At 41.2% G+C, this 17,200-nt stretch overlaps 1 protein-coding gene across 1 annotated transcript; it reads right to left on the minus strand.

Annotated features, from left to right (window-relative positions):
* Positions 1-15,602: 15,602 nt before the first annotated feature.
* LOC101646718 (keratin-associated protein 7-1) lies at positions 15,603-15,866 on the minus strand. The gene has a single exon (XM_004711284.1). It carries the CDS (start codon positions 15,864-15,866, stop codon positions 15,603-15,605), a length of 264 nt encoding a protein of 87 aa, XP_004711341.1.
* Between the last annotated feature and the right edge of the window lie 1,334 nt (positions 15,867-17,200).

Below are 17,200 nucleotides of genomic sequence, written 5' to 3' on the forward strand. Positions count from 1 at the left end.
CATAGTGGGACCTTCTCCTGAGGGTTTCTAAGACTGCAAACAATCACAGAAACAAGATAAGGCTGTAAAGATTTACAGTCCCAGAAACCAACTCAATGGCAGTGGATGGGATAATTTGGTTTTCATCTATAAACTGACTGGGGGTGGGGGGAACAGCACTAGCTGAGCTGAACTGGCCATCTTTAGCTCTTCAAATTCGTCCTGCTCCTTTTCATTCTCAAACTCAGGCATGCGCTATTCGTCCTGCATGGAATTCTCTTCCTTCTCCTCTCCTCATCCACTCCCTTGAAAAGTTCAAATATGTCTGGAAGGTCTCCCTGCTGTACCCAACCTCCATTAGCTAAAGGCTTTCTATAACATCAGATTAGACAGCCACCCCCCTCATATCTGAACCACTTACCAGAGTTATCATTATAACTTATTTGTAAAATTGAAAATAGCATGCTTCCTTCCATGAGAATAAAGATGATGTGGATTTAACCATCATTCATTCCTTAATTCCAAGCTTGCTACTGGACATATTGCTGGTTTTCAATACATGGAAATGGAAGTAGCAAACAGAAGAATATTGAAAACCCAACTTAGCCATGCACTGGCTGTGAGGATTCAGGTAAACCACTTTCCTGAGTCCCAAACAACTCGGCTATAAAATGAAGTAGGTTGACTTCCTGGGTGATGCCAAATTAAACATTATACAACTCTAATATCAAAGTCCAGGGAGCCGAGATTAACAAGTCAACCCCCTCCTATTGAAATTTGGTCCATCAAGCCTACAAGTCCAGGGAGTTCTTTTGTTCATCTATTACACATCTCTGTGGTGACACACTAATGAGCTCCCAGACGCCACCACTTAAAATACCAAGTACAGTGACAAGAATTTCAAAGAGAAATTAAGAAACCTCTATAAGAGTGCCAACCTTCACTCACTCACTGCCATCAGTCCTATTCTCACATCTAGTGACCCTATAATGCTGGGTAGACCAGTGGAGACCCCTCTGGGGTTTCCGAGATTGTAAATCTTCAAAGGAGTAGAAAGCCTCATCTTTCTCCAACAAGAGTGATCCTATGGACACCTCATGATCACACAGGCTGGTGTGCTTCTTCCATGTGGGCTTTGTTGCTTCTCAGTTAGATGGCTGCTTCTTTATCTTCAAGCCTTTAAGACCCCAGACCTATATCTTTTGATAGCCAGGCACTGTTAGCTCTCTTCACCAAATTTGCTTATGCACCCATTTCTCTTCAGCGATCCTGTCAGGAAGGTGAGCATCATGGAATGCCAGCTTAATAGAACAAAGTATTCGTGCATTGAGGGAGTACTTGAGTAGAGGCCCAATGTCCATCTTCTATCTCAAGACTAAACCTATAAATGTATGCACATAGATCTATTTCCCTATCCTCATATATAAATATATTTACATATGTAATTCCCTGTATTTAGATCTCTATAAATATCCTTTGCCTCCTAGTTCTTTCCTCTATTTCCTTTTACTTTCCTCTTGTCCCACTCTCATATTCAGCCTTCATTCATGTCTCAGTACTTCCTCTAGGTTACATTATTGCCTTTGATCAAGCTCTACCAGGCGTCCTCCACCCTCCTTGGCATTGATTTTGGATCACTTGTTGTTCTCTTTTCCCTGGATCAGGTATCAGGGGAAGGGGAAGGTGGGGGAGAAAGGGAGAACTGATCACCAGGATCTACATATAACCCCCTCTCTGGGGGACAGACAACAGAAAATTGGGTGAAAGGAGACATCGGACAGTATAAGACATGAAAACAAATAATAATTTATAAGTTATCAAGGGTTCATGAGGGAGGAAGGTGAGAAAGGGAAGAGGTGAAAAAATGAGGAGCTGATACCAAGGGCTCAAGTAGAAAGCAAATGTTTTGAGAATGATGATAGCAATAAATGTACAAATATGCTTGACACAATGGATGTATACATGGATTGTGATAAAAGTTGTATGAGCCCCCAATAAAATGATTTTTTTTAAGAGTGTCATGGTGGTTTTCAAAATACCTGAATCATGCTGGCTACTTATTTGAATACATATTCCAGAGCTTAATTCCTATAATCAGTGAGTCTAAGGAGAGAGCAAGGAGTTTGCATTTTTAATAGACAACAAACCCATCTATGCTAACTCATAGCAACCTTCTAGGAGGGAGTAGAATGGTTCCACAGGGTGTCTAAGGATGTAAATCTTTATGGAAGTCTACTACTACATCTCTCTCCCCCTGAGGAACTGTGGGGTTCGAACTGCCATGCTGATAGCAGCCCAATCCTTAGCCTGCTGCATCATCAGGGATCCTTTTTAGTAGACAAGTCAGGTTTTTCCACTATAGATACTTCAGTCACTTTGAGAAATTTGCAGTGTTCTGGGATAAACTCCACCACCCTAGTGGCGCTGTCAGGTGAGTGTTATGTCATTAACAACAAGGTCAGCAGTTCAAACCCACCCATTGCTCCAAGAAAGAAAGTTGAGGCTATGTGCTAATTTAAAGATTTGCATTAGACTAATCAGTCATTTAAGATAAAAAGAACAGCTTATGCCCAAAGACAAAGTGCAGAGGGTTAAGGAAAATAAAGTTAAGAATGGAAAAAGGAAACACAGAGAGAAAGTAGGATGAGTGATGGTGCATTGAGTTGAACCAGAATGTGCATAAATTGTCGGATTTAAAACTATGATCGTCCCTGTAAACCTTCACCTAACTCACAATTTCAAAAGTTTTAAAATAAATAAATAAATTTTGCAGCTTTGAAAACCCCCCATAGAGTGACTGATCTACTCGACAGCGATGATTACCCATCTGTCAGTTGGTCAGACTGTGGTGGCTTGCCTGTTGCTACAATGCTAGACACTGTACCATTAGTATTTAAATACAGCAGGATCCCCAATGGTGGATAGAATTCAGTAGATCTTTTAGGCAATCTGCTTCTAGAATTGATTAGTTAAAGGAAACCTTATGCATCATAACAGAATATTGTCTGACGTGGTTCAGGAAGATGAACCTTTTAGATTGGAAGACACTTAGTAAAAACAGGGACCAGAGCAATGGACCTAAGAATGCCCATGATCTCAAAGAGAGTGCAGGATTGGCCAACGGTTTGCTCTGTTGGCCATGGAGGTGCCATGAGTCGGGACTCGACTGGAAGAAACAACATAGGGAAGTGCCTGAAAGAGATAGCCTCTCCAACTAAATATGCAACCTAAAAAAGTATAGCGATAAAAGAGTCGATGGCATCCTTTTAAAGTCTGGCCTCATAGCTAGAGTGATGGGCTTTAGTGAGGATGCTCGTGATGGGTCTTGGAAACAGTTCTCAGCTTGGCAGAGCCACTCTGCCTCAAGGGGCATTTGCCAACATCTCGTGATAATTTTGTTTGTTTGTTATGACTCGTGGGATGCTGCTCATCCATGAGAAGTAGAAGCCAGGGCTCTGGTAAGATTCCTGCAGTGCACAAAACAAAGGATCAGGAAGCCCAAAATGGCAATAGCCCCAAGGTTGAGAGATCTGGTCTAAAGTCTGGTGACTTTCCAGGGTCATGTGATAGGGCCAAAACCTGCTGACCCATCTTGGGGCTAATTGAAGACATCATTCCAATCCTTGCTGTCTCAGCACTTTGCCTGCACCATGTTTGTGAGGCTATTTGGTTAACAAAGCAAGCAGCAGATAATTGAAGCTTACTATTTGATGCCGAACCCATGCGGTTTTCTAAAGGAATAATGTGACACCACAACAGTGGTGCAATGCCTAATAGGCTCGCTGACTCTTGTCAGAACACTTCACAGGTGTTACCCAATCAACATAAAACAGCCTGTCCAGGGACAGTGTGTCTCTGGTGCAAGCTTTTGGCCACCAGTCATTTAAGGTCACTTTTTAGCATCTCTCCTCAATCTTGGAGTCTTTGGGTGGGCATTGTGAATGGTAACATGCGTGGCTATGGAAAATCATTGAAAACCCTATGGGGCCAGTCCTCCTCCATTGCCATGAGTTGGGGTTGCCATGAATCAGGGTTGGCTTGAACAGTGCCTGTCTTCACATTTTGGTTTGATTTCTTTTAATCCTCTTTGGGAGAGAGGTCCCTAGGTAGCACAAACAGATTGTACTTGGCTGCTGATAAAACGGTTGATGGTTTACCAGCCGGCAATGCTGTGGAAGACAGGACTGCATCTTACAGACTATATAGTCTGTAGTCTTTAGTGTATAGTCTGTAACTACAGTCTGTAACACAGTTCAACCCTCTGTCAACTTGACTCGGAATTAACTCAAGGGTAATGGGTTTGGGGGATTGTTTTTATTTGTTTGTTTTTTCATTCTTGGAACTGCAAACAGAAGAGTCGAGGCCCTCTTCTTATGATACAAAGGAATTGTTAAAGTCAGAAAACAGAAATGTGTGTAAATTTTAAAGTACAGCACCCACTTACAAGCTGAGTCCCTGGCCCTAAGTCACACTCCAAACCTGGAACTGAATGCACACCCAAGGCTCAATTTTCAGTCAAATTGATCTATAAATGGAACAGTAATTCTAGAGAGCTATAGATAACTTAGGATAATCACCCATTTGAGATAAAAAGGGCAGCATTTACACAAGGACAAAGTTTAGAAGGATTAGGAAAGAAAGAGGAATGAGAACAGGAACACAGGGAGGAAGTGGGGTAAATGATGGTATGGTGTGGGGATTACATTGAATGAAATGAGACAAAATTATATAAAGGATTGACTATAAAAATCAAAAATATTGAATGATCTGCACTGTCAACCTTTACCCAATTTACAATAAAAAGTTTAAAGTTTTTTTTAAAGAGTAAAGAACAAGAAAGGTGAGTTTTGCTGCCTGGCTGCTAAGACTGTCAAGGAGATCATGAACTTCACCCTATTTACTGGTCGTTTGGTCAATGAAAAGGTTAAAGTCATGTTCTTCTGATAACATTTAATATAGTTTTTCTCATTATCCTTGTACAACAAGCAAAACTGACAAGCTCAGTCTACCAAAACAATTACTTTGTCAAAGTCTTGGTTGACCATAGTTAAATGTAAAAATACATAAGTAAATGTAAATTAAAATAAAAAGACTATCACTTAGGTACCAGACATTTTGTAATCCAAAAATTGCAAGGTATTCCTAAGAAAAGTCTTGAAAATTCTGGAGCTGAGACCTAGTTCTTTCAATAGAAATGGTCCAAATGAAGTAATGAGGCCTATTTGTAACTCAGATTACTAAAGGGAAGATGACAAGAAAGGGAAGAAAAGGGGACAAGACCCAATAGTGCAAATGCCATTGTCAAAGATCATGTCACAAGACTCAGAGGCAAGCCACTGAAAATGAGCTGGTGTCTAAGAAATGCCAGCATATTTTTAGACTAAACTATATTTACATGCTCAGGAGTTTTACAGACTACCCAAAGAAATACCTGCCTGGCAAGCTTTAGAGCCAAGAAATATTGCCTTTTATCTAATATCATGTCCTCCTGCTGCAATTTTAAGTGCTTTTCCTCTATCCTCCATGGAAATGAAAACCATAATCTAGTTTTCTGGTAAATAACAATAAAATATAGAACAAAAGTGTAGAGAAAATAATAAGAACAAAAGAAAACTTTCTTTTTGATGAAAATGTTAATAGCATTTCATCAACACTTTTAAAAAATCAACCATGAGCTTCAGTCCTCTTTACTTCCTTTGGGAAAAGAAGCAAAAGGGCTGGCAGTGTATTCAAACTTTATGGGCACATGAATCACCTGAAGATCTGGTTAGAGTGCAGTTTATTTCCATAGGGAGAAGGCCAACGATTCTACATTTTGAAGAAGCTTCCAGATGATGCTAATGTTTCCTGTCTATAGACTTTATTTTAAATAACAAGAGATTAGGGTGTTCTTAGCTTTTTTATTTTGTTTGTTTTGTTTTGGGGGCTTTTGGGGGTAAGATTTTGCATAATTCTATTAATTCAGCAAATATTTGTCAGGTGCCTGAGTCACAAATCACAGGAGCTATAAAATTGAATAAAACATGGTGTTCATCCACAAAAATCTTACAGTAAAATGTGGGACTCAGAGCTGTCAATCATTGAGAAAGTATAAAAGCAGGCCTGACAGCAATAACGGTAAACCATGGTGCTTCCTCATTCACATTTACAATTCCCAAAGACCAAACCAGATGGCTCACTGGAGTGAGTGAAAAACAAGTTCGCTGCCATCGCTTTCAAGAAGAGATTAACCACATGTGCACCCCGGAGGTTTCTAGAAGTAAACATGGCCTGACTTCATCTTGCTTACGATGAACAAGTCATCGAGAGAGACCAAACACAAGAAAAAGACATCTTTTTGGTTAGAGAGTCAAGGGAAACCCTCTTTGAGATAGAAGCCATGCGATGGATTGACATAAAAAACCACACCATGGGCTCATGCGTGAAGATGGCATTAAGGTCAAGCAATGTTTCATGTTCTTATTCATAGGATCATCACGAGTTAGGCCCAACTTCATAGCAACTAATAATAACAAAAATCAACATAAAAACCACAAAAACTACTAAATAGAATCTCTAATGACTACTGATTCTTAAAAAATTATAATTTGGGGCTTGTTTCACCCCCAAAACGCTGTCCAGCCCAGTCCAACCCGAGTCCATAGGTGAGATGTTAGCTAGAGGACCCTCCAGACTCAGGCACTGGAGGTAAATGAAGCAACAAGGTCAAGCAGGAAGCTGAGAAATCCAGGCCAGTTGGTGCAGACAGACACACATGGAATTCTGTTTCTGCAGGAACCTGGCAGGGCACTGATAGCTCCCAGAGTCAGCAGGACCCCGGGGCACCCAGCTAAAGAAGCAGGAAGGGCAGGAGCAACAGAGAGACCCATTTTCCGCAGGACCTCTTCTAAATAAGAAGGCCACACCTCCAAGTGACATCATTAAGCTGTGACCTGATTGATAAATTGGACTCCATCCATATCTTCTTACAAGTACACCAAATTGACAGAAAAACATAACCATCACAATACGCAATGAGAGGGCTAGCCTCACCTTCTATAGTACCTTTGGCAAACAGCTTGATGGGCCCAAAGAGGCACCAGTCTAGTCTCCAGGTTCTGTGACTGAGTCATGTTACATGGCAAGGAAAGATTAAGGTTGCAAATAGAAGTCACGTGATAATCAGAAGACATAAAGATAGATGCTATTGAGTAATCTGGGTGGATGCATTCTAATCACAAAGGTCTGTATCAGTAGAAAATAGGGACATTGCAGTGAGAGCAATAGATTTGAAGATTCTACACCACTGACTCTGAGGTGGAGGAAAAGGACACAAGCCAAGGGATTTGGGTGATCGCTAGAGTCTACAAAAGGTGAGGAAACCTTCTCCTTTGGAGCCTTGAGAAGGAAGACGGCCCTACCAACACCTGGATTTTAGCCCAGTAAACTCACTTCGGACCTCTGATTCCAGAAGAGCACCCAATCCAGAAGAGATCCTGCTTTCTTTCCAAAAACAAAATTACAACAAACAAACAAAACTCATTATCATTGAAAGGTTGGAGACAGAGGCATGGAACAGAGAGAGAACTTAGCCAGGAATGTGAAGTTGAGAAAGATTTTATTGAAGCAGGGAAAGAACTCCCGGGAGGGAAGTGGGGGCAGGGAAAGGGACAGGGGCATCCTGAGCCCTCAGGCAGGTTCCGTGACCCAACGAGTTAGGGCAGGGAAGTCGCACCTGGTACTGGGACAGAAGGACATATATAGGGTATGAGCTTAAAGGCATACGAGCCAGTAAGGGGAATGGTGGTCATTTGTGCTGTGGTTGCAAGTTTTGGGCCAGGTGAGGTCCTGTTAGTAAATCATGTTGTTCCTAGGAAACAATGCTAGGGAGAGGGGGCTGTGTTCTGTCCAGGGAGGTCATCTTGTTCTTAGGAAACAATGCTAGGGAGAGGGGGGCTGTGTTCTGTCCGGGGAGGTAAGCTCTGTGAAATGCTGAAGGCAGGTGCTTTGAAGTTCAGGTGTTTTGAAATTCAGCCAGGTCATTTGTCTTCTTGTGAAGCTGGAACAAGAGTCTGCCTTGGTCCGGACCCAGCCCAAACAGTCATCATGTTGGTTCCTACTCAGAGTGACCCTGTAGGACAGGGCACAGCTGCCCTTGTGGGTTTCCAAGATTGTAACTCTTTGTCAGAATAGAAAGCCTGTTCTTTCTCCCACAGAGCTGCTGCTGATTTTGACCTTCTGGCCTTAAGGTTAGTAGCCTAATGTGTAAGCACCCTGCCTCCAAAGTCCCCTTTGCCTTCTTTAACCCTCTCCAAAATCATTTAATCCAAGTCCAAATTATAAAGGAAGCCCCTCCTAACACCATCATACTGAGCTATTCTGCAGCTCTTCATGGTACATATTCACAATAGTTGCTAAAAAAGCTTTTCTAAAGAGGTTTGGTTGCCTAGTGGCTCTGCATTGGGATATTAAATGCAAGTTCAGCAGTTCAAAATCACTAGCCACTCTGAGGGAGAAAGATGGTGCTTTACTCCCATAGAGTTACAGCTCAGGAACCCATGAGGGCTGTAACCCTGTCCTGTAGTGTCACTATGATTTAGCATCATTCCATGGCAGTGCGTTTGGATTTTGGGTTTTCTAGGGTTTTTATAGATCAAAAGTGATTCAATAATCATAGGTTTCTAATGGGGAAAGGGCAATCTACCACCTGTCTATCAGATTGTCTTATTGTCATGGTTTACATGTTGCAAGGATTCTGGATCACCACTACAGTGGCTTTGTGTGTTGTTGTGATGCTGGAACCTATGTCACTGGTATTTCAAATGCCAGCAGAGTCACCCAAAATGAACAGCTTTTAGCAGTCTTTCAACAAGAAAAGACTATGAAGAAGGAATAGGCTGTCCAGTTCTGAAGAATTATTCACTAAAAATGTTATGGGCCATATCAAAACATTGTCAATGCTGAAAATCTCACGAAAAGAAGTCAAACATTGTCAGAGTTAGAAGCAGAAGATGAGCTCTGTAGGTCAGAAAGAACTCAAAATATGAATGAGGTAGAGCTGTCGTCTCAAAGCAGAATCGACAATAATGATGTGGATAGAGTAATGTCTGTGGAAGTAAAACCTTCAGGACTTTCATTGACTGGTGGGGAATAACTCAAAATTAGAAAAACAGCTACAAATATCTATTAATAACCAGAATTTTGAATATAGGAGGGATGAATTTAGGAAAATTGAGAGTTGTAAAAAATGAAATGGAACTCAAATGTCAACATTCTAGATATGAGTGAGCTGAAATGGGCTGATATTGGTCCTTTTGAATGAGAAAATCATATGGTTTACGATGCTGGGAATGAAAACAAGACTAATGGCATTGCCATCAACATCAAAAAGGATATTTCAAGATTTATCTTGAAGTAAAAGCTGTCTGTGATAGGATTATATTTACCCCTATTTGAGGAAACCCAATCAATACAACTATCATTCAAATGTATGCACCAACAACCAAAGCTAGTGATGAAAAAATTGAATAACTCTACCAATAACTTCTGTTGGAAATTGATCAAACATGCAATCAATATGCATTACTGCTTACTGGAGATTGGAATGCAAAAGTTGGAAACAAAGAGGAAGGACCAATATTGGAAAGTGTGGTCTTAGTGATAGAAACAAAGCCATGGATGGCATGATAGAATTTTGCAAGACCAACTATCTATTCGTAGCGAATACCTTTCTTCAGCAATACAGATGACTACTGTACACATGGACTGCTCCAGATGGAACACACAGAAATTAAACTGACTACATTTCGGTGAACAGAGGACAGAGAAGCTCAATAGCTGTGGCTTAAACCAAGCCAGGGTCTGACTGTGGAACAGACCACCAATTGCTTATATGTTAGTTCAGGTTGAAGCTGAAAAAAATTAACATCAGTGCACGAGAGCAAAAATATGACCTTGCATCTACCCCACCTGAACCTGGAGAACATATAAAGAAGTGATTTGCTGCACTGAATACTAATGACAGAAGACCTGATGAACTGTGGTAAAACATCAAGAACATCCCCCATAAAGAAAACAAAAGGTTATTAAAAGGAGAGGAAAGAAAGGTTCAACCTGGAAGTCAGAAGAGACTCTTAAATGTCCTCTTAATCCTAGAGTAGATAAGACACAAGGAAGAAAGGATAAGGTCAAAGGTCTGAATGGAAAATGTCAAGGGGACAAAGTAAAAATATGATAATGAAATGTTCAAAGACATTGAGTCAGAAAACCAAAATGGAAAGATGCACTCAGTATATCTAAAACAGGAAGAACTTAAGGAAAAACTCAAGCCTCAGGTTGCAATCTTGAAAGATTCTGTGGGCTAAATATTTAATATTTAATGGTGAAGTGCCCAATGAAGATGGAAAGAAGACATAGAGTTACTGTACCAGAAAGGACGAGTTGACATTCTACCATTTCAAGAGGTAATATATAAGCTAAAAGTGCTAGTACTGAAAGAAGTTCAAGGTACACTGAAAGCAATAAACCAAAACCAGGCTTCAGAAATTGATAGAATACCAGTTGAAATTTGTGAACAAGATGATGAAATACGGAAATCACTCACTTGTCTATGCCAGAAAATTTGGAAGACATCTACCTGGCCAAATGACTAGACAAGATTCACATTTTTGCCCATTCCAAATAAAGGTGACCCAACAGAATGCTTAAATTACAGAAAAAAGATCATTAATATCACATGCAAGTAAAATGTTGTTAAATATCATCCAACAATGATTGCAACAGTACTCTGGCAGAGGTTCAGACTGCATTCAGAAGAGAACCTGGAACAATTAATAATAATTAATAGAAACTAATAATTTCTGATATCTGATAGATGAATCTTGGCTTAAAGCAGAGAATACCAGAAAGATGTTTACTTGTGTTTCATTGACTATACGAAGGCATTGGACTGTGTGGACCATAAAAAACTATGAATATCCTTGAGAAGACTGGGAATGTTTAGATTTCACATGCATATGAGGCAACTGAAAATACTGTGGCTTAAATTAGGCGCACCTTAGTCCTCAAAGTTCAATCTGTGCTCTTCAACACTTTAAATAGGTCTTGTTCAGCAAATTTCCCAATACAATCTGTTGTTTGATTTCTTGACGGTGGCTATATGAGCATTAACTGTGGATCCACGCATTTTAAATTCTTGACAATTTCAAAATATTCCTTATCACCATGTTTTCTATTGGTGCAGATTTTTGTTTTCTTTACCTTGAGTTGCCATCCATGCCGGTATCAACAGCGCTTGGCTTTCATCAGCAAGTGCTTTAAGTCCTCCTGATTTTCGGCAGGTGCGACTAGGCCACCTGTGTGTTGCAGGTAGTTAATAAACTGTCCTGCAATCTTTAGGCATTGCTTTTCTTCATAGAATCCAGCTTCTTGGATTATTTGCTCAGCATACCAATTGAATAATGATAGTAAAATGATACAGTTCTGATACACACCTTTCCTGATTTTAAACCTCACAGAACTCCATTATTATGTTTGAATGATTGCTTCTTGGTCTGCGTACAGTTACCACATGAGCACAGTAAAGTGTCTGGAATTTCCATTCTTTTCAAGGTTATCCATAATTTCTTGTGATCCGCACTATCAAACGTATTTACTTACAAAGTCAATAAAGCACAAGTAAATATCTTTCTCCTGTTCTCTATTTCCATTCCAAATCCGTCTGACTTCCGCAGATATCCCTCATGCCACATCCTCTTCAGAATCCAGCTTGACTTTCTGGAAATTTACTCATTCCTCTGTTTTGAATGATCTTCAAGAATGTTTTACTTGAGTCTAGTATTAATTGATATGGTTTGATCATTTCCACATTCTGTTCGGTCACCTCTCTTTGGAATGGGCACAAACATAGATTTCTTCCAGTTATCTTCCAAGTAGCTGTCTTCTAAATTTCTTGGCACAGGCCAATTGAACTGGTATTCCATCAATTCCTGGAGCCTTGTTTTTGACTAATACCTTAGTGCATATCTGATTTCTTCCTCAAATACCATCAGTTCTTCATCATATACTACCTTTTAAAATGGCTGAACCTTGACCGGTTCTTTGTTGGTATAGTAAGTCTGCATGCTCCTCTTCTGTCATGCTCCCTCTCTGATTCATTTTGTATCCGGTAGAGTGCTGAAAAAGATGAGCCCTCTAAATGGACAAACCCAAATTAAGTAATGTCCTATGAAAAAATAACTGGCCTGCATTATTCAAATGTGTCAAGATCAAGAAAAACAGAGGGGAAAAAGCTAAGGAACTAATTAAGTTTAAATGTGACCAAGAGACATGCCTAATACTCTATTGGACCCTGGACCTTGAGAAAAAGTAACTACAAAATTCATTATTGAGACAATTGAATAAATTTGATAGGGACTGTGGAATAGATACTAGTATTACATCAATATTAAATTTATTGATTTTCATAATTGTATTGTTCTTGTGCTGGTTGCATAGTGGGTTACATGTTAGGCTGCTAGCTGCAGGTGCTTCACTGGAGAAAAACAAGGCTTTCTACTCCTGTACAAATTTACATCATTAGAAATCCCAGGGAGCAGCGATACTCGGCCCTATAAGGTTGAAATCCCTCTTATTACATAGGGTTTTGTTGTTGTTCTTCTTCTTCACTTTGTTCTTAGGGTAAATAAAAAATAAAACCTTCAATTAACTCTAAAAGAAGTCAAGGGAAAAATATAGCATTATACATTATAGGAAAAAAGAATTTAGAAATATATGGTTGTTATTGTTAAGTGCTATCAATTTGGTTCCAACTCAGAGGTACAGAGGATACCGCTGCCTGGCCATTCTTTCAACCGCTGTGTCACTCCATCTCCCCGAGGTTTTCCCTCCTTCTCACGGACCCTCTGCTTTGCCGAACAGGATGTCCTTCTCCAGGGACTGGTCCCTCCTGCAAACATGTCAAAAGTATGTGAGATGAAGCCTTGACATTGTCACTCCTAAGGAACAGTGTGGTTGGGTTTAGTAGAGGTCAAATATTTCTTCTGCAGTATTTGACCACCGCTGGAGGTTCCCCTGAGACAATTTGTCTCATGGACTGCCATGCTGTGCCATCCTCACAATTGTCCAGGTGTTTCAGCCCACTGTTACAACCACTGGGTCAATCCATCTTGCCAAGGGCCTTCCTCTTTTTTCCTGCCCCTCTATTTTACCAAACATGATGTCCTTCTTGGCCTCTCCTGAAAACATGTCCAAAGTATGTGAGATAAAGCTTTGCCATCCTTGTCTCAATGAAACGTCCTGGCTGAACATTTTCCAAGGCAGATCTGTTTGTTCTTTTGCCAGTTTGTGGTATTTACCAGCATCAAACTTCAAACGCATTGCATTTTCTTATGGTCAGTGATAGCCCATTTAACTTACAGAAACTCTGTTTCTTTTCTCTATGGCACAGCCATATCTACCTCGATACATAACTCTAACTCCACTGCCTCGAATGTCCATGCTTCTAGATACCCCAACTTCTCTTTTAAATAAGCCTACAGCAGGCTCGTATAAACAGGTGAGATGGAGGGGCAGCGAAAAGGAGAAGGGCCTTAATGAGATGGCTGGAAACCGTGATGAGAACAAGGGCTCAAACATCACGCGATGGGGAGGATGGCGCAGGACCGGCGGTGTTTCCTCTGCTGAGCAGCGGGTCACGAGGAGCCAGAGCGAACTCATTGGCACCTAACAACGAGAGGCTTCCCGTGTAGTTCTCTGGATGACTGTCACATCCCTTGGCCCAAAATATGAGTTTATGGAATGTATTTTTAATTTATTCACTAGAATATAGTTAACTTTTGAAGACAGGGGTTGCGTTTTATTAATTTCCTTGAGACAATTCTTAGGACAGTGTTTTGTGTTATAATGTGCTGGATGAATGGTTACCGATGAAAGCAATCTGCTTCTTAGGTGGTGGTCTCTAAGTTATGTGTGTTTTAGGTGGTGGTCTCTAACTTATGTGTGTTTTAGGTGGTGGTCTCTAACTTATGTGTGTTTATAGCTCCCACGTCCCTAGAACAAAGACCAGAAGGGTCTACACACCCGAATTAACTTCATGTTGGATTATACATTTTGTACCCTGAGAAGGAAATTTAACAAGTCAAATCAATGGACAATTTTGGGGACTCGTCTATGGGCACTCACATGAGAAAGATGAGGCAGTAAGCTTCCACAGAAAGTAAAAACTTTTGAAACCTTATGAAGCAGTTCCACTCTGTCCCATAGGATCACCGTGAGTTGAATTTACTCCACAGAAGTAGTTTTGATTTTCTATGAGGTAAGGACACAATAAATACTGGGTACATAAGGGAATACATTTTAAAAATCATGAAGTATTGTTTTGCTACAAAGCAAGGAGGCCTCAGGAAGCAAAACAAAGAGAATTTTCTAAGCACCGACCACATGGCATTTCAAGTACTTTGATGACCACGACCACGTCAAAGAATAAATGCTTCACTTTTAAGAGCATATATGTGTATAATCAGAGTTAAAGAGCATGAGAAAAATAAAAGTCATCTGTCAAACAGGGGAGGGGGGACGACTACATGGTTTTAGCTGTTGTCTTTTTCCCCTTCTTGACAAACCTGTTGGAAACTCCTAGACAAACCTTCATGTAGTTGCAATTCTTCCAACAGAAGAGAGTAATACCACTGGAGCTGAGATCTAAAAAAGCGGGTAAAATAGAAATAAACCAACATGGAATTACGTTCCCATCATTTAAAGGTGGAAGGCACTGTGGTGGGGTGTGGAGGGATCCCTCCGCTGCTAACCTAATAGTTGTGAGGGTGAACCACCAGTTCCTCCCTGGGAGCAGATGTGATGGCCTGCTTCTCGAAAGACAGACAACCTTGGAAACCCTGTGGCGAAGTTCTACTCTCTCCTGTAGGATGGCTCTGAGTCAGAATCATATTGACTACGGATGAGTCTGGTTGTGAATTTTGAAGGAAAGGAGGATAAAATGCTCTCGCATTCATCAACTAAGAAGTGTTCCTGTTCATAATTAGCAGGGAGAAAGAGCAATTACAGTGCATTTGGATTAAATTTGTTAAACGTCACTCGAACTTGGCTGTGAAGCTTGAGATAAAGAAAACAAAATAAGATTTTAAAAAGGATTTGGTTGAAGCCAACCATCACAGGTTGAAACTAGAAGATAAATTGATGAGCATAAAAACAGTAAAGTAAATCATCAGAACAAAAGTTGTTATGCTGCATGAAATAAGTTTATTAAGAGACTAACAGCAGAACCCTTTGGACCCACCCTCACCCTCCACCCACCTCCCAGTCGCCATAAGGTCAAGGAGAAGTTAGCAATCCATGAGCAGAGCAACCTTGAGAAGCAAACGACTTGCTTTGCTGATAAAAGTCAAGAGGGTCAGGGAAATAAGTCTTGCTGTCGGTTATCTGCAGAGTCCCAGTACAGCATTTGAGGCCTGTGTGATGTGTTTCAGCAGCATCAAAGACCAGGACCATGGAAAGAAGTAAGCAGGAAGATGGAAGATGGATCTCTCTAGGGCACCGGAGGCAGGAATGCAGTCATCGCTCTTCGCTCTTCGGGTGGTTGTTTTGTGCAACTGGAGTTAGTCAAGGGTCCTGACGCCGTGAGTTCTTCAGTAGGTGCTGTAGCCAAAGCCAGAGCCTGAGCCCCATGGCCTGCAGAAGCTGCCACCATAGCCGCAGCCCAGGTTGCCGATGTTGCTACCGCCAAAGCTGTAGCCCAAGGAGCCGTAGCCATTGTAGCCATAGCCATTGTTCAGAGGAGAGCCCAGGGGGATGACACAGTTCAAGGGGGTGGCTCTGAAGTTCCCATGGAAGTTGGTCCCATAGCAAGGATAACCTGGGAAGTAGCTTCCACAGCAGAAGAAACGAGTCATGACGGCAGGTGTTGAAGAGGGTTTGGATAGATTGGGAAGATCAAGTTGACCAAGTGCGAATGAAGGTCCCCTGCTGTACGGGGCTTTTTATACTTTAAGCTGGTGGGCACGACACGCCTATCTGGATAGCGTCCTACTAATTTGCATAAGTAGCCCTATTATTCTTCTAATAAAATGCGCATAAAGGAATCCAGAGACTCGCTGCCTATGCGTTTTTTTGGCTTCGCTCTTTGAGGAGGAATGTGCCCTTTCTTCAAAGCCAATGGGCACCCTTGAAGCATAATTGAGCTCAACAGTGGCCCATGTCTTAAACCCTGCTCTGATTGCATCACATGAGACTCTTGAAGTCCTCTGATTATGAACTCCTCCCTACTGGTAATGCTGAGACAAAAAATGGTTTGGCAAAAAAAGGTAAACACTGCGGTCAAGCCCATGCCCTAGATGGAGGCCTTCTGACTCTTAGAGAATATCATACTGAAACACTCCATTGAAACGCTGCACCGTTGTTGGTAGGTGCTCTCGAGGTGCTTCCAATACACAGCGATCCTACGTACAATCGGGCAAAGCCCTGCCCTGTCACAGGCTTTGCTTCCTCAGACTTCCCTCCGTTCACGTCAGTATGCTGGTCTACCTGAGAAGGTCACTCTGCCGCAGTCATGCTTGGAGTGCCTGCTGACCTAAGGGGCTTATCTCCTGGCACAGCCTCTGACAATGCTCTGTTTTCTGTCATGAGGTTTTCAGTGCATGACAGTGTTTCCATTAGGTCCACAAGGTGTCTGGAGGTTTGCCGTGCCTAATTCCTCTGAATTGGACAGCTGATTCCTTCTTCGTAGTCTGTTCTTAGTCTAAAAGCATCGCTGACACCTGTTCACCTTGAGTGACCCAGCTGGCATTTGCAATACTGGTGACCTACCTTGTCGCATGACAATACTTAAGCCACCATAGTACAACAAACTGGCGTACAAGTGATGGAAACTGGAACTCTATACCATCTTAAAATTCTTATATGGGTCACTCAATAATACTGCTACACAAATCCATCAGGAGAAAAATATCTTTAAGAGAAGCAGCAAAATTTTCAAATAATAGGACAGCTGTAGGTAACCTACTGATAATTATCATGTATTTCATTTATGAGCATCCTCCTTGTTAAATTATCTTTCTATAAAGAATGCAATATTTAAGTGTGAATCTCCCAGGAGACTGTTAAGATGTCTTCCAAAGGAGTGTCCACAAGGGCACCAAGTGGACCGACGCCCAATGTCAAAGTCATGCTAGATCTCGCTCGGCTCTTATTGCCTCCTAGTAAAACAAGTCTGAATGCAGGGGTCCAT

The sequence above is a fragment of the Echinops telfairi genome, unplaced genomic scaffold (genome assembly GCF_000313985.2).
Source record: "Echinops telfairi isolate 266 unplaced genomic scaffold, ASM31398v2 ScPeMD7_7469;HRSCAF=8507_0, whole genome shotgun sequence".
In the NCBI taxonomy this organism is placed as follows: domain Eukaryota; kingdom Metazoa; phylum Chordata; class Mammalia; order Afrosoricida; family Tenrecidae; genus Echinops; species Echinops telfairi.

Bases quoted from the DNA above. Each gene is read 5' to 3' on its own strand.
- LOC101646718 (XM_004711284.1), bottom strand. From the start codon at position 15,866: ATGACTCGTTTCTTCTGCTGTGGAAGCTACTTCCCAGGTTATCCTTGC.